This window comes from Martes martes (assembly GCF_963455335.1).
Source record: "Martes martes genome assembly, chromosome: 9".
Classification (NCBI taxonomy): Eukaryota; Metazoa; Chordata; class Mammalia; order Carnivora; family Mustelidae; genus Martes; species Martes martes.
In genome coordinates, this window is record NC_137896.1 from 114724815 (window position 1) to 114748005 (window position 23191).

Genomic DNA, 23191 nt, shown 5'->3' on the forward strand with positions numbered 1-23191 from the left:
TAGAACAGTTACAGAAAAATCAGCTTTTACTTTGAGTTCAGTCCCCTTTTGATGAGCACCATGCAAACGTACAGGTCTGTAGATGGAGTGTATTTTTCTGTCGTGGGAGAAGATCTAACACCGCTTTGCTGGGTTATAGTAGCAAAGCACATCCCTCCGGTGTGTGTGTTCCCTAATCCCTGGCCGTTTCCCTCGTCCGTTCTGCAGAGACGCTGTCTGCTGGGGGCACTGCCTGAGCACCTCTCCCCCCAGCTCCAGTCTGGTTCTGTACCGAGTCTCTGGTACACTTGCAATGCTGCTAGGTTGTCAGGGCACTTCGGCTCACATCCTTTTACTTCACTCCCATGATGACCCCGTGACCTAGGCGGCTCCGGTATCATGCTCTCCGTTTTACAGAGTGGGGGAACAGAGACGGCAAGCTCAGTATTTGGAGTCACCCAGGATGCCAGCTCTCTTGCCTCTGCCCCAAGCTGCCACTGTCAGGACGGTCTGGGCTCCGGGCTGGGGTGCGGGCCTCTGGACAGGGAGGCAGGAGCCCCTTGCATCCCCTGGACCTGCCCGGTCGTGACCATCATGACGTGTCGCTGTCGACTGCAGGTTCCTGATGTGGGACTGGGCTGTGTGATTGTGTGGGGGACCCCGCAGCCTCCTGCCTAGCCCAGACCCTACAGGGCGCAGAGAGAGTCCCTGTAAGTGGTCATTAAACGAGTGAATGTCAGGTGATCCTCGGCCCTCACAAATGATAGCAATGACAGGAGCTGGTAAGGTGTGTCAGGTGTCAGAGCCTGGGCATGGCCGGTCCTGGAGGGAGGGTTCTTTACCAATGAAAATGAAAGTAAAACCCGCTCAAAATAGGCTCCGGGGCTGACACATTCTCAGCCTGAGCCCCATCCTGAACCGAGACAGCGCTGTTGTGTGCTGACCCAGAGCTTCCACTGTAGGGAGGCATGGCATCTAACACCTCTCTTCCCCTCTGTCCGTCCCTGAGGTCCTCTGCCTTGCGGGTGTCGTTCATGCCAGATTCCCATTCCTGCGGACTCTGCAGCCAGAGCGAAGCGTATGTGGCCATCATTCTTCCCGAGTCCTTCGGAGCCGGTGTTCTCGGGCACTGGAGATGGCAGGGGACAGAGCTGCTGGCCTCCCCGCCCTGTCCCTGCTCCCGAGGCTGCTGTCCCCCGCCCGTGCAGACCCAGAGCCGTGCTGCCCCCGAGGCCCAGGGCGGTGGGGAGGCTAACCTCACCCTTGTCGCTGTAACTACACATGCCCTTATTACTCACGCAGACGGCTCACCCTTGTTTAACAACATATTAAACCATTAGTCTCCGTGCCAGTGGGTTCAGCTAGTTCATAGTGGCAAAAGCTGATCATTAAATCCCCTTTTCCCTGCTTAATCTCTTTTAAATTGGTTGCTTTTTAATTTCATCAAGTGCCCTCTTTCTCAACCATTCCGTCACCCGCCCGGTGTCTCAGCACGGGCTTGTTCCCAGGTGAGGGGAGCCGGGCCCTCTGCGTCTTCCCAAGGTGGAGAGTGTCGGGGGGCCCTCTTCGTGACTTCAGGGTCACCGGAGCAGGACGTAAACAGGACCCTCTCCCTGCAGAATGGGCCCCCAGTCCAGGGGCTATGAATGGGTTACCTGTCCTGCTTCCCTCTCGCTCAACTCTGGCTCGCTCCTGGGGCAGAAGATTCCAGTCTTGAAACATTTGCTTGGTCAAGAACCTGGGTCCCCTGCAGGTAGAAATAAAAATCTTGTGTTTTCTTAGCAGGAAATCCAAATACTTATAAAAACGGATAGTGCGTTATGTGCATTATTACTTGCAGTAACTTCGCATGTCGTTAGGGCTGTAGTGGAGTCTGGAGATTTCGTATTGCTGGGCCTGTGCGAAATGCTTGTGGTGGGCGGGGAGGGAAGGTGGTGGTGGGGGGGTGGCGGTGCTCAGGGTCCACTGCGGCTCCTGAGCAGGCCCTGTGGGCCATGGGACAGGACGTTCCAGCTCTCAAGGTCCCAGGGCTCAGGGCATGGGGATGGAGGGGTTAGAGTCATAGGAAGTTTCTGAAAATGTGGGGGGAGAATGGATATATGAGACAGAAGTGCCATTAGCAGGATGACCACAGGGCCAGAGAGAATGGGGTACAAATGAAAAGTCTGCCACGGTCAGCTGGGAGGCCTTTGCTCATCCAGGAAGCGGTCATGGGTTTACTCCCATTGCAGGGCTGCTCGAGGGGTCAGGGGAAAATGCGCATCGCTCACCTAGCGCAGAGCCTGGCTCGTTGAGGGCTGATGGCTGACGTCCACTGAGCAATGCCTGCATGCCAGGGATGGTTCTAAACGGGACAGATATTACCTTGGGTCTTGGGTCAGGATCCACGCTGCGGAACGTTGTGAAAGTGACATAAGCCAGAGCTCTCCCTGGAGCAGGGGCACGAGGGAAGGCGGCAGGGCAGGGGGAGGGTAATTGCCCTTGCTTTGCAAAGCTGGGGCCTTGGAAACGAGCTTGGGTCTGGTCCCATGAGGAGCCCAGAGCAAAGTCTGCTTCGCCTTGGCACTGGCTGCTCCCTGGGACCCGGGACAGAAGCTCCAGGAGACGCTGGTCCCACTCTGCCAAGGGCAGTTCTCTGAGGAGTCGGCAGCCAGCGCCCTCAGTTGCTGGAGGATGGGGGATACAAGCACAGTGGATGGGAGGGGCCTCCATGCACCCACCACCGTCCACTGCTCCATCCAGTACAACCCATACACCATCCGAGTGTCTTTGGGATTCATGTTGGGTAATTTCTAGGGAAACCTGTGAGGGAGGGGCTCGTGGAACAAACTAGGGTTGTTCCTGGGGCTGGACCTGACCCCTCGTGTCTCCTTCCCCACCAGGCATCCTGGATTCCCCCCACTCCATCTGCCCTGAGGGCCGGTCTAGGTGGCCTGCCTGGCGAAGTGACCTGGACTCTCAACCCTGAAGCCCTGGTTCTGTTCAGTTGGGACTTGCAGTTTCTGCTTATTACCCAACCTCTCAGCACCCAGGGAGTCAGGCACAGGCTCCCTGAGTGCGGAGCAGTGATTCTGTCCACTCCCACCTCTATTCCTTGGTACTCAGGCCCGTGAACCTCACCTACTGACCATAAAGCCCCATACCCTGGCCGCTGGTGCCTGGCAGCTCCCCGAGGGATGGTGTCCTGTCCCCTAGGGCATCATCTCCCTGTTGGTGTCTCCGCGACACTCCCAACAGGCTGGCCAGTTCTGGATGGCCTGGTATGTTTTAGGATCAGTGGATCTGTAGTCTTGTACCTACAGCTTTCCCCCTCTTTGACATAAAACATGTCCCTTGGTTTGAGACCATGGCATGGGGAATTCCGGCTGAGAGATCAGATAGCCCGAGAGCCTCCTCGAATGGCACCTTTATGACCCTAGACACAGCCCTGCTATATTACTGAAAAGACAGTCGACAATCTCACTGGTGTTCCTGCTGATGCACTTTGTCTTTTCTGGGATCCAATTCCAGATCCAATTCCAGATCCATTTGGTTATGTCTCCTTAGTCTCCTTCCACGTGTGACAGCTTCTCTGTCTTTCCTTGTCTTCCCTGACCTTGACACTTTGAAGAGTACTAGTCGGTTATTTTGTACAATGTCTCTCAATTGGGTTTGTCTGATGTTTCCTCCTGATTAGATTGAGCCTTTGTCAAGAAGGCCGTGGAGGTGATGCCGACCGCCCACCCCCACCCCGCCCCAAGTGCACCATTTCGGGGGAAATGTGATACCGGTGTCTGAGTACCATGGTGGGCACCACGCTTGGCTAAGGTGATGCCTGCCAGGTTTCTCCATTTAAAAATATCATATGTTCCCTTTGTAGTTAATGAAAATCTTGAAGGAATGTACTTTGAAATTCTGAAAAAATCCTGTTTCTTTTCAAAATTTTTTTTAAGATTTTATTTATTTATTTGACAGACAGAGATCATAAGTAGGCAGAGAGGCAGGCGGTGGCGGGGGGGGGGGCGGGAAGCAGGCTCCCCTCTGAGCAGAGAGCCCGATGTGGGGCTCCATCCCAGGACCCTGGGACCATGACCTGAGCCGAAGGCAGAGGCTTAACCCACTGAGCTACCCAGGCACCCTCTGTTTCTTCTCAAATTTTAACCCCCCCATTTTAAGACAGACGATTGTAGTTTTTATGCTCTTTCATGGACACTTTTCAGAACGTGGTGTTGACTTCTTTGTGCAGTGCTCCTGTTGGGAGAGGAATTTGGGGCGCCCCACGCAGGGGGAGGCAGCTACCTCTCCGCTTTCACAGGCGGGGAGTGCCCTGACACCCTGCAGAGCCTTTCTCCCTGAGTCCTTCTCTCACCCCCTCCCCTGCTGATTTACGCTTGCTCGGTCTCCTGTTTCCCATGCTGTTCTTCCTCCTGCCTTCATCTGCTCGTTGATTATTTGTGATCCAAAGACTTCATGCTAGGGATGCCGCCCGCTCAGAAGTCTGCACTCTCTGGGCATGTGGTAGACCCAGAGAACTTGGGAGAGACCCATCCCCGTATTTTCCTGATGAGGACATAGACCCTGATCCGTGAAGAGGAGCAGTTGGGTCCGGAGGACCCAGTGCCAGGTCTAGAACTCCGCTTCCCGACCTGTCGGGATGGCGCTCTGTTCATTCCTCAGGGCTGGTCACACGGAGATTCCCCCCAGACTGTCAGGAGCTGGCTGCTACCTGTCACCGGCTCCTGGCGGGAGGTGACGTCCTCACATTCGGTCTTGACCTTCTCGACCTCCATCCTGAGGAAAGGGGGCTGCTGTCTGGCTGGTTGGAAACTGGGGGCCCCACACCCCTCTGTGGGGAAGGCTTCTCCCTGCTCTGACTTGCAGCACCAGGACAGGGACTTTTGTGAGAGCCCAGAGTACCGCCTGAGCTCTCTAGACCCAAACCGTCCTCCTCTTGCCTTTTTCCTGGTGGGGGGGAGTTGGTGCACCCATTTCCATTCTAGTTTTTATCCTCTTCTTTGGTCACCTTGACCTCTCAGTGAATTGTGATGTGCAAGTCCCTGCTTTTCGCAGACGGAATTTTCATTTAATCCTTGAACCCTGTGAGACGGGCATGATTCTCCTGCTTTGCAAGTGAGGGAAACTGAGGCTCAAGTCGGTTAAGTAGCTTACTCCAGATTGCATCAATAGTAAGTTTAATGACTGTTCCCATGGCTGTTTGGGTTTGTTTTCAGCACGAAGTAGACTCAGTGCTCTACTGGTTCTTATCCTTCATTCCCTTTCCATTTCGAACCGTTTCTTCACTGGCCGGAAGTTATCATCTAGCAGATTCTTCAAAACAGGCTCACGTATGCTGTTGTCCCTGCTTTCTCTGATGGCGAGAACGTCAGCCTCTCGCCTTCACACCCGAGCCTCACCCTAACGGGGGAAGGTGCTCTCCGGTCGCATGTGAAGTGAGCCTCTTTGGCATCTGTCCTTTGTCCTCTGATGGCAGATGCTGCTCTAAGCGAGTCTGAGGTCAGCCGGGGTTCTCCCTTTCGCAGGTGACTCGTCAGGTCTGCCCGGATGTTTGCTGACCTCTGCCTTGCTTTTCCGAGCTCAGAACCTAAGTCAGGACATGGCTTTGCCTCCGCTGGTCCACATCAGTGTTTCATGGAACCGTGCAGCAAGCTCTTCCCTTGTGCACTTTCTGTCCTTGACTCATAGCAGGAGTGTCGTTTAGAAAAAGACAAATACCTTGCGTGTGTTTCGCCCGTGTCTCTGCTTCACGTTCACCAGCTTTCTGATGTTGGCCACCTTTGCTGTCTCTACCTGGCTTTTGTCCCCTCCGGTTGCGTTGATAATGGAAGCCTTTCTCCCGGGCCATCACAGAGACTCACCCCGGACCCAGCGCTAGCAGGTGGCAGAGCAGAACTGGGACCCTTTCGCCCGTACAATTAATTAGATTCTCTGCAGAGTCTGCCCCTGCTTCTTGAAATTTCTACACGTATTTATGGGCTCTGCAAAAGTGTGTAGTGGTTCTCAACTGTATAAATAACCCTTCGTGTCGTTCTTTGTTTTATCATCTAACCTCTTAGCTCTTGTCTTAGTGAATTCATATTCTTAGGTTGTTCTAGAACATGAAGCATATTCAGGTAATTTCTTTCTGTTCCTTAGGTCCTGTTTTCTTTCACACTGGGGTTTCTGTGTGTGTGTGTATATGTATGTGTGTGGTGGTGTTTATTATTATTATTGTTATTGTTGTTGTTATTGTTATTTTCATGCTATGCTCCCCTTCTGTTTTTGTTTTCTCCTCCCAGCAACATGACTGCATTGTGGCCATGCCCTTGGTCTTCGTCTTGTTTGACTTTCTGACCCTGATTTACGGCAGGACATTTCTTGACCGCTTTCCTAGCATGTCTGAGCCCATTCACTTCCTTCCACAAGGCAGAGTTGGAGGGCTGGGGGGAGCTCTGTGTTCTACTTCCTGCAGCCTGAGTGTGCTGGCCGGGGAAGGGTGGAACGACCGAGCTGGTCTGGGGCCGTGAGCCGTTTTTATGAGGACACCCCACCCCGCCCGTGCCAGATGCCAGAATCCACAGGGAAAACCCACACTCCTACCTCTGAGGCACACACAGCTTGGGGTGGGAAGACCCGGTAAGCAGGTAATTCTAGTAAGTGCTATGACACAAGGGGGACATTTTTAGATTGCTGGGGTCAGATCCTCTCAACTTTCTTCGAGCACAGGTGGTGGCAGTTTAAGATTAAAGATTCCAGTAAGGACACCTGTGTGTGGGGTCCAGAACCGAGCCAGATGAGGCTGGAAGTCGAGGGAAGGACTTACAGTCCATGGGAAGGGATGGGACCTGACTGTATTTCAGAAGAGTCACTCCAGCAGCACTGTGAAAAATTAAATGCGGGTCTAAAGACTTCAGTTCCCCAGAGCATATCTTTGGGGCACCCCTGCAAAGAGACCAAGGAAATATATTTCATAGTCGGAGCTGAGGCATCAAGGAGTTGAAAAGTTCCTAAAATGGGCTGACATCCCCACCCTTCTTGTCCTCGCCCCATTTCACACACCCTCGGCTTCTGGGCAGGTGCTGAGACCCCCGACTTTCTCTCCCAGGGCTGTTCCTCATGGACCTCTGCAGACACTTTCCAGGTGGCAGCCGGGGCTGGGGCTGTGCATCTGGACAGTATGTCAAGACTGTTGTCTTATTACAGCGCAGCCCAGGCCAGGGACCAATTACAGGGTCCCTCTGCACAGCATCCTCATTACTGCGCTCAGCAGGAAACAGGCAGAGGTTGGCAGAGCCGGGAACTGGCTTCCACCCCCTGAAGGCTAGCCGGGCAGGAGGAAGGAGGGCATCATTGATTTCTTCCCTTTCAGGCAGGTTTGCCCCTGTGAGCCCATCTTCACAGGGAGGCACCCACGCCTCCACATTGGGCCTGACAGCCAGGGGCCTCCTGGGGCTCCAGGGTAGCACTGGATCTGGGATGCTCTGAGCAGAAATTTGCATCTGTGTATCCAAGGACGTTTCTCTGGGGAGAAGGCCCATGGCTCCCATCACTTTGCAGAGGGGGCCGTATGTTGTCGGAGTAGTTAAGAAGACCTCTTTCTCTCACCCCTACATCTGATGGCCGGGGGAACTCAGCAGAGACCCAGAGAGCAGACATGATTTGCCCAAGGACACAAGGACACCCACTTCCGGGGTGGTGGCAGAGGCCGATCTCCAAGTCAGATCTCCTGGCTCCCTCCAGGACCCTCCTCACTGCCTCCTTGGTGAGACCACTTCCTTCCTGTGCTGCGGACTCACGTGTTTCTGTACTTTGTTAACACGTGAACATGTAGCTGCTCTGTATTGAGTGCTTGGTGTATGCCCAGCGCAGGGCTCTATAGTTGACTTGTGGTATTCCACAACTGGTATTCATTCATAAACCTGCATCATGGTTTCAGAGCGTAGGCCGCTGTGGTACTCTCCGTTGCCAGGGAGAGGTTAAACCACTTGCCCGAGGTCACAGAGGTAGAAACCAGAGGAGAGCAATGGCAGACCCAGCCCTGTAGGGCATCTACTCTTCCCAGGCCCCACTGGCCACTTCCGTGTTAGAATCCTGTCAGCCTGGCCCATCCCTGCAGGCCCAAGCCAGGACCTGCGTGCTTCCCAAAGGGTTCTGACGAGCCCAGCCCTTGCCGCCTTCCCTCCTCTGGGCAGGTGGGGCCGTGACAAGTCCTCTGTAGGCAGATGGCCCTGATTCCCCAGCCAGGCCTGCTCCTTCCTCGCTGGCTGCCCTCGGGCGTGTCTCCTTCTCCCCCTCTAGCCTCTGCTTCTCTATGACACGGGAATTGTGGCATCCAAATCCTGGGGCTCTTAATGGGATAATTCATGTCCGCAGAGTCATTTATTTAACAAATATTTGAGAATCTGCCATGTGCCAGGAACCGTGCAGGTGATCCCCGTGGTGAGGGAGAAGACATGGTTCTGGCTCTCAGGACGTCAATGGCTGATCAGAGAGGCAGACGGGAAAGAGATGCTTAGTCAGAGTGAGCTGGTGTAGGCCGGAGTGTCCAGATGCCTTCAAGGAGCAGTACAAGGGTCTAGGAGAGTATAAGGAGAGACTGATTCAACCTGAGGTCCGGGGAAAGCCTCTTTAAAGAGGCAGCACTTTGTCTGAGGCTGAGGGATGAGTAGGAGTGGGTCAGATAAAGACTGGTCCAGGCGGAGAGCCCCACAGGCATAGAGGCCGTACACCGGGGTTGCCGTAGCAAAATACCACTCACTGGGGGGCTTAAACAACAGAAATTCCTCCTCTTGAGGTTCTGGAGGCCTGGAGCCCAAGATCAAAGTGTTGGCAGTGACATTTTTCCTTGAGGCCCCTCTCCTTGGCTTGCCACCTTCCTGCTGTGTCCTCACACGGCCTCTTCTCTATGTGAGGACACCCCTGGTGTCTCTGCCTCTTTTTATAAGGACACCAGTCATGGGGGATCAGGGCTCCACTCTGATAGCTATTTTAACATAATCCCCTCTTTGAAGGCCCTATCTCCAACCAGTAGCACGAATTAGCCCCCTCCCCAGATGACCTCCTTTAACCTTCATTACTTCTTTAAAGGTGCTATCTCCAGCTATGGTCATATTCTGAGGTCTCAGAGACCTCAACAGATGAATCTTGGGAGGGGGGAGAGACAACTCAGCCCAGAACAGGTAGGAAAGAGCCGGTCTTGTTTTAGAAGCTGAAGAGGCCAGGGAGCTGGAGGAGAATGACCAAAGGGGACGGGAGAGTGGGATTGGGCTAGAGACTTGGCAGGGCTTGGGGTGGGGGGGTGAGGGCACAGCAGAATGGGGACAATATTCCAAGTGCTGAGGGAGCCACTGGAGAGGTTTGGAGCTAGAATGGGAGACAGAGGATCGGGTGTGATTTTAAAAATATGTCTCTGGAAAATGGGTGCTTGGGGGCAAGAGTTGAAGTTCAGAGTTGGGTCTTCTTGCACTCAAGGGTTGGGGGAGGGAAGGAGGATAGATGGAGACCCGTGTTAGGATGTGGTGTTGGGTTAGGTATGGGGGAGGGGCGGTTCAGGTGATCAGGCTGAGGGCAAAGGTGAGAGAGAAATAAGCGTCACGAAGAAAGATGGTCGGATTCCTCTGGGAGTCACTTCACAGATAATGGCGCCATTCCTTCCGGTGGGAAGGACAGGGGGAGGTGCCGGTTGGGATGGGAAGATCGAGCATTCCATTTGGAACCTACTTGGGGGGAGACACCCCAGTGGGCATGTCAGGCAGGCCTTTGTGTAGTGCAGAGGCAGAGCAAGGAGGTCCAGGCTGGGAAGCTATATGGGGAGTTGGCCACCTATGGGAGGAGCTGGAGGCACAGGAGTAGAAGAAAGTCACCTATGGTGAGCAGATAAGGAAGCAGGATTTAATCCATGAGGATTCCAACGTTTCGAAGCCAGGGAGGGGAGGAAGCCAGCAAAGGAGATGGAGAAGAGGCCAGAGCATGAGGAGGAGGATGAGGAAGCCAGGAGACCTTGGCTGATAGGCAGCCAGTCACTGTGGACCTCTTTCCTTGACATTCTCTCCTTCTTACTGAATTTTTTCTTTTTTTAAAAAATTTTATTTATTTATCTGACAGACCAAGGTTACAAGTAGGCAGAGAGGCAGGCAGAGAGAGGAGGAAGCAGGCTTCCCGCCGAGCGGAGAGCCCGATTCAAGGCTCGATCCCAAGACCCTGAGATCATGACCTGAGCCGAAGGCAGAGGCTTTAACCCACTGAGCCACCCAGGTGACCCTGTCTTTTTTTTCTGAATAGCTGTTGGCAGTTTTCCTCAGGTGACAGAACTCAGGAAATAACGAGTGAATGAATGAACACACATGCTCAGAGCAAAGGAAGAATTGCAGGTCTTATGAATGGGCCTTGGTGGTGGGAGTGGGGGGGTAGAGGACGGGTAACTACCCTTACCTCCCTCCTGCAGCCCCGGGCACTGATTCTGTCCAGGTGGCTAGGCTGGGCTCGAGTCTGCTGGAAACCCACAGTCCTGTGGAGCAGAGGGCCCTCTGGGGAGCCACATCTCATGCCTGTCAGTGTCCTGGCCTGAGCAGGACTGAGCTAGTCGCCTTGGCTGCTCGTGCAGGGAGCCGCCTCCCCCAGCAGGTCGCCGGAGTCCCTGTCGCCTTTCCTCCCCGAGCAGTGTCGACTGCACTGTAATCACACAATTATGATGCCATTAAAATGTCACATTTGGAGAAATCCATATAAACAAAGCATTAACAACCCCTTGAAAATTGCAGTCTTTACCACTAATGACCTACTTTCTCTACACACCGCGCCCTCCCGCCACCCCCACTCGGCTGCTGCTTTCCCCAGCCCTGCGTTCAGAGGTTCTCCAGAGGGTACGGTCTGTCGTCTCTCCTGCCGGGAAACCCTTGATGTCTGATGTGCCGGCAGAAGCTCTGTGACGGGGCCAAAGGCAGCCAGGCCAGGGGAGCCCAGCACTGAGCCACTTAGTGAAGGTGACCAAAGGAAGCCACACCCAGGCAGCGCCAGGGTCCTGCAGGAAGGGCCCGAAGAGAGAAGCCGGCCCTTGGGAAGTCGAAGAAAGAAGATGATGTTGAAAAATCTGAAAGGTCACTTCATGCCTTGGCTTGGACCTCCCTTCCCCGCCCCATCTTGGGGCACTGAGCTAGAACCAGACAGGTAGTGCTCAGATTCACAGCGTAACACAACAGAGGAGGAAAGTGTCCTGCTCTGGGACTGTGGGCCAGAGCGCTCTGGATCCCTGCTGCCTCGAGTCCAGGAGGAGACATAGGTGGGCTGGGCAGAGAGGCCCTGGCCAAGAGAGACTTGATGGTTTTAACTTCGTTTCCCAGAAGAGTGCTCTGGGAAATGTCACATACTGAATTTTCTTTGTCACCAGAATCTAATTTTAATGCATGAAGAAAATGGATTACTTAGAGGAAGGTTATATATGAGTGCTCTTATAAAATAAAGTGAATGAGTGCTCTTATAAAGTAAAACATAAACCAAAACAGCTCTGGCAAGTAATTAATCTCTTCCAATGTATCTGAATTGCAAATCTGGATTCCCATAGAGTCCGGATGTGATTAAAGTGAGAGGATGCCTAATTCTGACAAAGCAAAGAGGAGGTCACCGTGGATTAGAAGCAGCTGGGTTAGCATGTAGGTGTTTTAAATAGGGCTCTGGCACTTTCCACCTCCTCTCAGGTCAGGGCTCACCTGCAGAAGGGATCAGGCCCCATACACTCTGATGAGTGGACAAGAATGGTTGGTGACCATCATGTCATCTGGGGAAAGCAGTTATTGGTGCTTCCTAAGTGAGGGAGATGGGGGGGGGTTCTTGTTTACAAGCAAGTGCATCATAAACTCCCTTTTTATAGTTCCTGTGACAGGGCAGGGACCGTGTTCCCACTGCTTCCTGAAGATGGTCAGTATTTAGGACAGGCTCAGGAGGGTCTCTGTTTTTCAGCCCACTGCGATGATCACTGGCTGTGTCGCCTGCAGCATTCAGCTTGCCCTCGGCCAACACAGGCCTCCCACCCTCACCCAGATTCAGCAGGCAAGCCGTCTGGGTACTCGGGTCTGTTTTTGACGAAAAGATCTCCTTTCATAAAAGCCGACCAGCGGCCCCCCATGGGGTGCTGCCGGATAAAGTCATTTCAAAGTCATGCACACCAACCCCACACCTACATATTCAGCAGCTGACCTAGTTTTGAAGAAGCTGGAGGGTATCTGGATGTCACCTTATTTACAGAGCAGATAGAAAACGCGCTAAGCTCTGGGCCCCTGCTGCACGCGGTATCTGGGGAGATCTAGCCTGCACATTGGAGGTGTGGAAGAGAAGGGAACAAATTCTCCTCAGCCAAGAGCTCGAGGCTTCTTGCTAATGTCACCTTTGGGGAATGAATGACAGGGCTTAGGGAATACTGGAGCCTGAAACTCCTTTTCTAGCCAGAACGCAGTTTAGCGTGCAGATTAGGAAAGGTGTTTCCAGGCTAACCTGGCAGAAAGCATAGGACTGATCTGGTGGAATTCCTCCTCCCTTCACCCTCCTCCTCTCTAGGTGGTACTGGGCAGTGGCCACTCCGCCAGTGACCCCCTGCCATCGCAGGTCCCTCTTAAGGACCCAACAGCGCCCCCCTGTCTGGGCTTCATCCCAGCATCTCTACTTACTTGGCCAAGTCCCTTGAGACTCTCAAACCTCGGTTTCCCCTTCCATAACATAAGATTCATAATAGCACCTGCTTTGGGTTTGTCCTGAGCGTGCAGTGAGTGACCTTTCAGGACAGAGCCTGGTGCACAGTAAACGTTACAGACTCTTCGCTGTGGGTCTTCTGAGCTGCGTCAGGTGTGAGAATTGATCACCGTTTCAAGTCAGCCCTTTCCCTGGCCTCCCATAGCCATCTCCATCTTGATTTCTCCAAGGTTGCCTTTGCCTGGGCAGAACACAGAGGGAGATTTGGGGAAGCTGCAAACCTTGCCAAAAACACTTCTTGTGAGTATAGCTGTAAAGACTAGCCAGTCCAGCCCTCAGAAGCCAAGTCCCAGGAGGCCTGGAGAAGACACTCTGGGACTGATGTGTCCGGTGGTAGAGACAGGCCCGCAGTGGAGCAGAGAGTCCTGGCAACCAGGTTCCTTGGCTTGTTGGGAAACTTGGGGTGTTAAGCAGGCTCAGGCTTCTGACCTCACCCCCAAGATTCCCCAGTTCTCTCCTCAGAATCGTCCACATTGTTCTGTGCTGTCCCAGTTCCCACCTGCACACCTGTAAAAGGGGGGTTAGCTCAGAAGTCCTGCAAAGTTCCGTTTATGTCCTTCCAAATGAAAGGGAACCCTTAGCTATTACACTTCTTTTTCTTTTTTTAAGATTTTATTTATTTATTTGACAAAGAGAGAGAGATCACAAGTAGGCAGAGGGGCAGACACAGAGAGGGAGGGAAGCAGGCCCCCTGCTGAGCAGAGAGCCCGATGCAGGACTCGATCCCAGGACCCCGGGATCATGACCTGAGCCGAAGGCAGAGGCTTAACGCACTGAGCCACCCAGGCGCCCAGCTATTACACTTCTTAAAATAGTTTTCTGTCTTATCATTTGCATAGCCCTTGGGTAGGCCCGCCCTGCCGGGTCCCAAGACACATGACTTTGGTAATGACCTAGGGCTTTCCTCCCAGTGGACAGCCAGGTGACAACGTACAGTCAGTCACCCGTGGATGCTGTCAGAGACCCCATTTCTGCCACAGGGAAGGAAGAAGCTAAACGTAGATTGGCTGACTATAAATTGCTTTTTCTCTCCATTAGCATTCAGTACCCCCCCAAATAATAGTAACTGTAGCAATGTTGACAATAATAATATGTTACATACGCATTATGTTCTGCCAAGCAATTTTCCAGGCCATATCTCATTTCTGAGATCTCATTTGGGCCTGTAAAGTTGTGTGGGGTACCCTCAGGATGGAGGGAAGGACTGACCACAAGCAGTTGAAAGGACGCATGGAACACAGCCAGGCTCCGGACCCAGTGTTTCCTGACTTGCATTCTCTTTGTGACATCAAAGAAACGGTGGAGAAGGATTATAGGGTCATCCCTAGTGCGGTGCTCCCCCTTCTCTGCCCGTCTTTATTCTCCCAAACACAAACCCTCTGGTGGCTGCGATTCTGTCTGGTGAAATTGAGTTGAAATATACAAGGAGCCCCCTGAAGGAGAAAAGAAATCACAGAAGCGTCCTCTGTAGTAAGAGCACTGTTCCCTTCCCGTCATCCTTCCCACCTTTATCTTTCTTTACTTTTCTCCTTTTATTCCATTACTGCCCCAGGGTCACACTTTGGTGGCCTTCAGGCCAAATGCAGCCTGTGGGCATATTTTTCCCAAAGAGGAGATTGAAAGACCTTAAGTAGACAGGTTTTGTGTGGTATATACAAGGTATTCACTGGCATTTCTGTTCTCAGTGACCCTGAAGGCCTGTTCTTTTGGGACCCCTGCTAGATCACCTTTGTTCAGTAGTGTCCCTTGACAATTGCCTGGGTCCATAGCTGTTCCCTGAGGCAAAAGAGCTTTCTGATGATGCCTGGTGATACTTCCCAGCCCTGCTGGGGCAAGGGAGGGGAGAGGAGTCTGACTTGGAGGAGAGATTTCTTCTGTCACTGAGAAATGCAAATCTTGTTTTTAGTGTTTTATTCTTTCTTTGGAGAACTTGCTTCCCTTGGGGTGAAGTCCTGACCTTGAGGCCCCATCTCAATCCTGCAGGAGGCCACTGGGGCCACGTTGAAATATGGCTGCAGCATCCCCTTGCAGGCCCGCCCTCAGTCTGATGAGGTGACCGTGCACCTAAGATGACTCAGTGTCCATGCCAGAGACCGTGTTGCATGTCCTGTCCTGTCCGGCTGGAGGCTTCCCCTCCCGAGCCCACTTCCGGTTCTGCTCTTCCCAACTCCAGATTCTCTGCTCAGTCTCTCCTGGGCACAGTTCCATCTCTTGGTGCATTTTCTCCTCCAGCATCAACCTCCTGGTTGGGGGCAAATCCAACTGCCTGTGTCACGGACAAATCCTCTTTCTCCTGAGCCCTGTGGGGGTACCTGGCTCCCTCCCCTTCTGATCTCCTGCTTTCTGGGTTCCAGACCTGGAAGGGATGAGGCGTCTGCTGTTCCGGGGGTTGGCTTACTGCTCTAGTCTTTGAACACAGAGAAGAGCATGCAGAAATGAATGCTGTGGGCTGGGCCAGCTCTCTCTCAATCCTCATGCCCACCAGCAATTGGGAGGGATTCTTTAAGCAAGCTATAAGCTATTTGAGATGCCTGTCCACCTAAAGGAGCTCTGGGTTGAGTCTTTCTTTGGTGGTGGAATTTATAGGACTTTGGGTGGGAAGGGAGCAGACACGTCGGCATTGCTCACGCTCCCTGGCACCTGCGGGGGAGACAGGCCCTCCTCCCCAGTCACGCAGACTTAAATCTCCCTGGTACCTCCCTCTCATGCTAATTAGTAAGCAAATTAATCCCCATATAAGGTCCAAATTGTGTGAGTTTGGTTTTTTTCTATTCCAGAAACAAAAGCTGGGCTGCTGTCCATTCCATTAATCATATTATATTTCACAGTTGGAGTTTTTAGGCAATTATAATAATTATCAGAACTTCTCCTCTTCCAGGAAGCTCGAAGCCTCCCCCCAAAATCCCTATTAGCACGTGGTGTGCAGTTGGGATACAGGTGGTGTGTGTATGTTGGGGCATGGCAGGGAGGAGAGAGCTGGGCAGTAGTGGCTCTTGCTGTCAGAGCCTCAGTGACACTAATTGGAGGCAGATGGAGAAAGAGACCAGTGTTCAAGAGGGTTCTAGGCATGGCGTCCAGGCTGGCAGACCTTCCAGGGGTGCAGAGAAGCCATAACAAGCAGCTCCCAGCAGACCCATTTTGTAGGTGCCTGGCTCTAGGGCAGGGGCGGGGGGTGAGAGGAAAGTAGGGGAAGAAATGGAAGGAGCAGGACTAGAAGAGTAAACTCATCCCTGCTGATCACACGCTACCTCATTGGGTCCAAGAAATAGCCTTTTCCCCTCCATTATATGTCCATTCCATCCTCCACATTCTTTAAGGAGTGACTTTCGTATAATTAATACTAACCATTAAACTACAGCATTAAAGGAGCAATTGCCTAATTCTGAGGAAAATTTAAATTTATTACCAGCACCCGAGATAAAATGAATACTGAAGAGAAGGAGAGAAAACCCTGCAGAAGATAAATAGAAAGCCAAGTGGGATATTGACTTGATCCTTCTCCAGTGCAGGGTAATTTGGCTTCTAAAGTGAGTTAGATCATAATAAATTAAATTTAGATTTCTGCACATCAGTTAAATAACTCCCAAGACAGAATTCCAGCCAGAGAAAGAGGTGATAATACATGGTGGAAATATTAAAATGAAGATCTTATCTAATAATCCATAATTGATGTGCTGTCCCTAGATGAGGGAGAAGGATTTTCCAGCTCTTTCCTTTGCCATGAGCCCAGGTGAGCAAGGGAGGGGCTGGCCGGCCCTCCCTTCTTCTTCTTTTTTTTTTTTTTTTAATTTTTTATTTCTTTTCAGCATAACAGTATTCATTGTTTTTTCACCACACCCAGTGCTCCATGCAATCCATGCCCTCCCTAAGACCCACCACCTGGTTCCCCCAACCTCCCACCCCCCGCCCCTTCAAACCCCTCAGGTTGTTTTTCAGAGTCCATAGTCTCTCATGGTTCACCTCCCCTTCCAATTTCCCTCAACTCCTTTCTCCTCTCCATCTACCCTTGTCCTCCATATTACTTGTTATGCTCCACAAATAAGCGAAACCATATCATACTTGACTCTCTCTGCTTGACTTATTTCACTCAGCATAATCTCTTCCAGTCCCGTCCATGTTGCTATAAAAGTTGGGTATTCGTCCTTTCTGATGGAAACAGTCAACAAAACAAAGAGGCAACCCACAGAATGGGAGAAGATATTTGCAAATGACAGTACAGACAAAAGGTTGATATCCAGGATCTATAAAGAACTCCTCAAACTCAACACACACAAAACAGACAATCATATTAAAAAATGGGCAGAAGATATGAACAGACACTTCTCCAATGAAGACACAAATGGCTATCAGACACATGAAAAAATGTTCATCATCACTAGCCATCAGGGAGATTCAAATCAAAACCACATTGAGATACCACCTTACACCAGTTAGAATGGCCAAAATTAGCAAGACAGGAAACAACATGTGTTGGAGAGGATGTGGAGAAAGGGGAACCCTCTTCCACTGTTGGTGGGAATGCAAACTGGTGCGGCCCTCCCTTCTTTGCTGGAGTTCATCTTATATGCCGTAGCAGGAGGGAGTCCATTCCCAGGATCATTCCTTTCCCAGCCCATTCACTCTGGGCAGGATTTGCATAGAGATGTGCTGTCCTCTTCACTCTCTGGACTGGCCCTTGGGAAAATAAGGCCCATCCCCAGCTGGGTGGGCATTAGAATAATACTGGTGAGAGCAGATAACTTCTACATGTTTGGTTATCACCATCCAGCAAGGGGGTAAAAAGTGGCCATGGATGAATGAAACTCCTTGATGATATTGAAGGAACGTGAGCTTTGAAGCCAGAAGTCCTGGGTCAGAGTCTCAGTAGCGGACTCACTATGTCCGTGGTCTTAAGCAGGCTCCTTTGTTTCCTTGACCCTCAGTTTTCTCACCTGTGAAATGGGAACAACACAACTGGCTTGCCTCCCTCACAGAGGTAATACAGATGCAGCATTCCGGTCAGAAACTTTGCAGATAAGAGTAAACTTTTCTGTTTGGCCTGTTTGATATTGACCATCAATTGTTATTATATTTTTTTCATTTCTGAAAGTGATGCTCAGTTCTTTTTCAGTGAACTTTGGTTCTTTGCTAATTTTTTGTTCCATAGTTTAACCATTTTATCTACAGTTATGCTTTCTTTTGTATTTGTAATTCTTGTATCTGAAGTCTTTGGAAGACCTAAATCTGTTGTTTATGGTTTCTACTAAAAAAAAGGACTTATTTCACTTATTTTGGAAAGCAAGAGAGAGAGTGCAGTGGGGAGGGGCAGAGGAGGGAGAGGGAGAGAGAAACGCAAGTAGACTAATGCTGGGTACAGAGTCCAACACGGGCTCATTCTCACAACCCTGAGTTCAGGACCCTGAGATCAGATCTGAGCTGAAACCAAGAGTCGGACGCTCAACTGACTGAGCCAACCAGATGCCCCTGATCTTTTTTATTGTGATTTCGCCTTTCAGGGAGCTTTGTGGAACTCCTGAGGATGTAAATCGGTGATGGTTTTCTCCAGATAGGATTTACATTTGCTTCTGGCAGGAGACAGATTCTGGTTTAATAGTAGAAGGAAACTTCTAGAAGTTGCAGGCTTTCAAAGTTTGGAGTGGGTTCCTTGGGAACTGTGTCCCTGGCTGGACCCAGGAGGGATGTCTACTGGACAGTGGAATATTATGCTGGAGTATCAAATATTGGATGGATAGATGAATTCTGTCATCTTTAAATAAGCTCTATCATTATTTTCAGTTCTGACCTTCTGTGTGTTAGCCTGGCGTCTTCCAACCTTCCTGCAGGAATCTGCCCATGGAGTTGGATCCTTTCTGCCCTGGCTGGGGGGAGACCAGTCTTCCACCCAGGAAGAAGAGTGATGGACCAGTGGGGGGATGGTGAAGGAGACACAGAGATCCTCTGGGGTGGGGGGGAGATCCCAATCAGAGAAAGAAGTTGGCTGAGAAAAATAATGGGAAACACATAGATAGTCTTTGAAGATGGCCAAAGGAAATGGCAGGGAGGCTCTGGGAAGACAGTGTCACCTCATGGTCAGGAGCATGGCAGTAGAGCCAGGCTCCATGGGTTCAAACACTGGCCCAAGTGTGTACTACCTGTGTGACATTGGCCAAGTCACCTAATTGCTCTCTGCCTTGGTTTCCCCAGTTGTAAAATGGGAATGGTAAAATCGGCATCTGTGATTGTGAGGATTAGATGTAAACGTTTATGACATGTGATAGGTACCCCCAGAGTGTTAGTTGTTTTATCATAGGGTAAGTTTGACAAGTTTTATTAAGGATCAGCACAGTTCAGAGAAGGATGGAAGTTTCTTCAAGAAATAGAGACATTCTCATTCTAATGTTGGGTGGGGGGAAGACCTAGGGTAATGAGAGAACTAGTATCTGGAGGAAGAGGAGAGGGAGACGAACACATTAAAATCAGAGAGAGCCCCATAATCAGTTCTAATAGCGCTGGAGCCAAATAATCAGCCTGCACGAGAAATGAGAGCAACAGGCCAGGGAAGGTCGGAGGAAAGGGGACTCGGGGCGTCTCCTGAAAGCACAGTGGGAGGAAAGAAACAAAGCCTCTCAGATGTGCTTCTGCGTGTTCCATTTTTGGTGCCCAGTTATTTAAGCTGGTCTTTGGGTGACATAATCAGATACATTCTGTTGAAAAGATCATCTTGGTTTTCTGTGCGTGACATCAAACTTACAGTTGGAAACGCACACACTCTAGGTTGAGTAAATTCTGGTCAGAGAGGGAAGGGAGATTTTGCCTGTGGGTCCTGGGTGGTGGTGGGGGCCACAAAGGAGAGGTCAGAGCCCTGGGGCGGGACCTTGGGGGGTGCGGTTCCTGGTGGGAGAGAGCCGTATCATCACTTCCTGTAACAGCAAAGTTTGCGAAGTTGCACGTGCGGGTTCAGGCAGTGCCCCGGGTGGTCACAGGAGCCAGGAAGCAAGGAATCCAAAGCCTGGGTACCATGTGCCGCCCTCCAGGTCCTCAGACCTGAATATGGGGCCTCGTGAATTGAAGAGCTTGGAAGCCAACTCCAAATTAGTACTAGAAGTATCTGGGAGAGTCTGGGGCCCTTTAGAAATCCTGGGAGGGCCATAGCCACTTTCCTCTGCGGACCAGCGGGGAAGGAGTTGCTGGTCCTTCCCGTGGGCTTGGCCCCCACCTCGCTCTTCTCCACTCATTCTCCGCAGAGGACATGCCCCCGATTGGTTTCCGTGGTAGAGCAGACCGAGGCGTTGAGAGGTTCGGGAAGGATTCAATCAGCAGTCCCTTCACTTTCTAGCCATCAAGCTTGGGCAAGCCAGCCAGCTAGCCTCTCTTCCTGCTGATCCCTCCCTGTACAGATGGGGTTGTGTTTGCATTCTGAGGCAATATGTGTGGGCCGCCTTGTAAAACAGAAATTATTATTCAGATGGTTAATGTTAGTATTTTAAACACAGTGTCAGTATTATTTAATACATCCAGATATTGTTGTAGGAAAACCAAGCTCCCAGGCCAGGGAGATCCCCCCTCCCCCCCCGCCAGTGGATCTCAGTGCAGTTAAGTGTGAACCCGCTCTGTGCACGAGACCATCGGAGGGAGCAGTCTCCTCCAGGCAAGCTTTGAGTGATTGTTCAGTTTTCCTCACCAGCCAGGCTGTTACTCTGGCTCTGGGCTTTCTGGGGTCCAGAATCACAGCTGAGTTCCCAAGGCCCCCTCGCCAAGGAGGCAGAATCTGCCGGGGATGGTTCGCTGCCTGTAGGGTGGTGATTGCTGGCCTTGAGCCTGGTCTGGTGTGAATAGAGAGTAGGGGAAGAGGCCAAGAGGTCTCTACCTGCCCTTTCTCCAGTCCGTCCCTGGGGCCTGCTCCTCCGTCTGCTTCCCCAGCTGATGCATGGAAACTTCTGTCAGTGCCCCAGCACCACCCCTGTTCAGCCCTCCCTTTCCACCAGCCTCAATTCCTGAGCTCCCCTCCCAGCTGGGCTCCTTGTGGCAATCTCTTCCCTCCACTTGTGGCCAAAGGCCCTTCCCCCTGACCTGCTTCATACAGACCCAGCTATGTTGCAGAGCTTGCTTTCACTCATACGCTCTTTGCGATCCACGTTCTGGCTGCCCCATTCCTGAGCTAGCCCTGTCCTCAGCAGATTCTCCCTTCCCCAGGTCTTCCTGCCCTTTATCTGGGTTTTCACTACACACGTATTTCCTCTCCCACATCCTCCTAAGCAAAGCAAACTGCCTGCTCATCCTTCCAGCACAAACTGATTTGACGCTTCTTCCAGGCAGCCCTCCCCATTTCCCTCACTCCTCTGGTAGAAGCGGCAAAGGAGTCTTCATGCATGTCTCTCTGCAACCTTGCAACCCCCTTGAGGGCTGGGACCTTGCATCTCTGCATCTCCCCTCCATAGCACAGAGCATTGGAGGAGCTCAGCCCTGATTGAGAAACTTGCAGTGAATCTAACTGGGAACAAGCCAGTGGGAGATGGTACTGGGTCCCATGATTTCAAGGGTGACAGCTGTCAGGCTGTGACATTGCACAGCTCAGGCTGGGTGGGGCGTGGGGGTGTCTCACACTCCACCCCCTGTGTAGCAGCAGTATCCCAGCACATTCATAAAATCAATTATTGGGTAAAAACTGCTGGTTTCCAAAGCTTCATTTTGTGCTATTAGCAGGAGAATGCTGTTTCAAAAGGAGATAACAGAGAGAGAGAGGCAGATCAATTACCAGATAAGATCGAGTGGTGTGTGAGATAAATGTGCACATCGTGAACCACCCCACAGAGCCACTTTCTGGGGGTGGGGGGCACCTGGCCAGCCATTGCGGGGCCTGTCCTGAGCCTTTCCATCAGGTTCTGCACGTCCAGGAGGGCTTCCTGGTCAGCGACAGGAGGGACGGGGTCCACATTTGCACCGCAACCAGAGGCCAGTAACACACGAGTGAGCATCCCATCCTTGGGGACGTTGCTAGCCCCAGGGCCCCAGCCCTCACATTCTAGGGCAGTACCTGGTCAGTGGGTTCTCCCCAGAGATAGAGTGCCAGCCTCCCCTGGCAGGGACCATTAAGGGAAGCAGCCAGCGTGCAGAGGCTCCGAAGCCGAGAGCTGGCGTGGTCGGGACAGCCGAGGCAGCCCGGCTCTGGGCTCGAGCCACCCCCTTGCTGTGTGCATCCCCTTGCCTTCTCTGCTGTGCAAATGCACTGGTGGGCCTAGGAGGCTGAGCTCTGCTTTCAGCTCAATCCCGGTCCCACCTGTGCAGACAAGCCTGGAACTTTGGTGAGAACTTGTCTTCCCAGCTCAGCACAGAGCGTCTGGGGAAGACGGAACAAGGTCATGAGTACACAAGCTACCTTGTACATATTTCTAAAGCACTGTTCCTGCACTGATGCTTCTTAAAAATAACCCCAGCTTTAGGGGCGCCTGCGTGGCTCAGTTAGTTCAGGGTCTGACTCTTGATTTTGGCTCAGGCCATGATCTCAGGGATGGAGGCCCCTTTGGGGCCCCGAACACACAGAGCCTGCTTGGGATTCTCTCTCTCCCTCTGCCCTTCCCTCTGCATGCTCTTTCTCTCTCAAATAAATAAATAATCTTAAAAAAAGTAATCACAGATTTCTGGGTCGGGTCAGAGGAAGAGGGGAACACGCAGGCATCCATCCGGTGGGGAGCACACTCTTACAGATGGATCGCCTGCGTCCTATGGCAGAGGGGGGATGACGGTCCTAGTCGTTTTGTACCTGCTTCTGTGCCATCACTTTTCAGCCAGGTATTCTCAGATTACCCTGGCGAGGTGGCCTGCGGGCTCAGGGTGCTAGAACCCAAGTCCCAGCCTTGCCAACTTCCTGCGGGTGGGATCCTGAGCAAGGTACTTAGCCCATGGAGGCTGTTTCCTTGTGTTGGTCCTGTGACCATATCCTGGGATGACCAGGGGAGTGAATAAAGGTTCTAGCATAGCGCCTCGTGCACAGTGCTCAGCAAACGGCGGCTGTCCTCACCGCGTCGTCCTGTGTGTTATCATCGTTGCTGAGGTTTCATTAACCTCTTACCTCTGGCCGCATCCTTGGGCTAAACTGTGCCAGGGAAAACCTGTTCTCTGCAGCTGGGCAGCAACAGACAGACAGGGCTGGGGGAGGGCTGGGAGCTCTTCTCACTGACTTCGCATTTGTGCTCCGCAGACTTTGGACTCTGACTGGGAAGACCCATGGGACCAGTTTGATGAGCGGCAGTATCTGAATGCCAAAAAGTGGCGCGTGGGTGACGATCCCTATAAGCTGTATGCTTTCAACCAGCGGGAGAGCGAGCGGATCTCCAGCAGCCGGGCCGTGCCCGACACCCGCCATCTGAGGTACCTCTCCCTACTCCCACTTGTTACTCTCTCCCCTACCCGGTGATGATGACAGAGCAAGGGCAGGGTGGATTCGGGGGATGGGTGCGAGCTGTGCTAAGGATCGGGGCAGGCACACGCAATCTGCAGGCTGGACTCGGGGTGGGGG

At 52.0% G+C, this 23191-nt stretch overlaps 1 protein-coding gene across 1 annotated transcript in view; it reads left to right on the forward strand.

Moving 5' to 3' along the window:
• The window catches only part of GALNT14 (polypeptide N-acetylgalactosaminyltransferase 14), a 208349-nt gene that overhangs the window by 112565 nt on the left and 72593 nt on the right, over window positions 1–23191 (forward strand). Inside the window, exon 2 of the mRNA XM_080814691.1 lies at window positions 22874–23043. Within this exon, the coding sequence (XP_080670817.1) occupies window positions 22874–23043 (170 nt within the window). The remainder of the gene's footprint in view (window positions 1–22873; window positions 23044–23191) is intronic.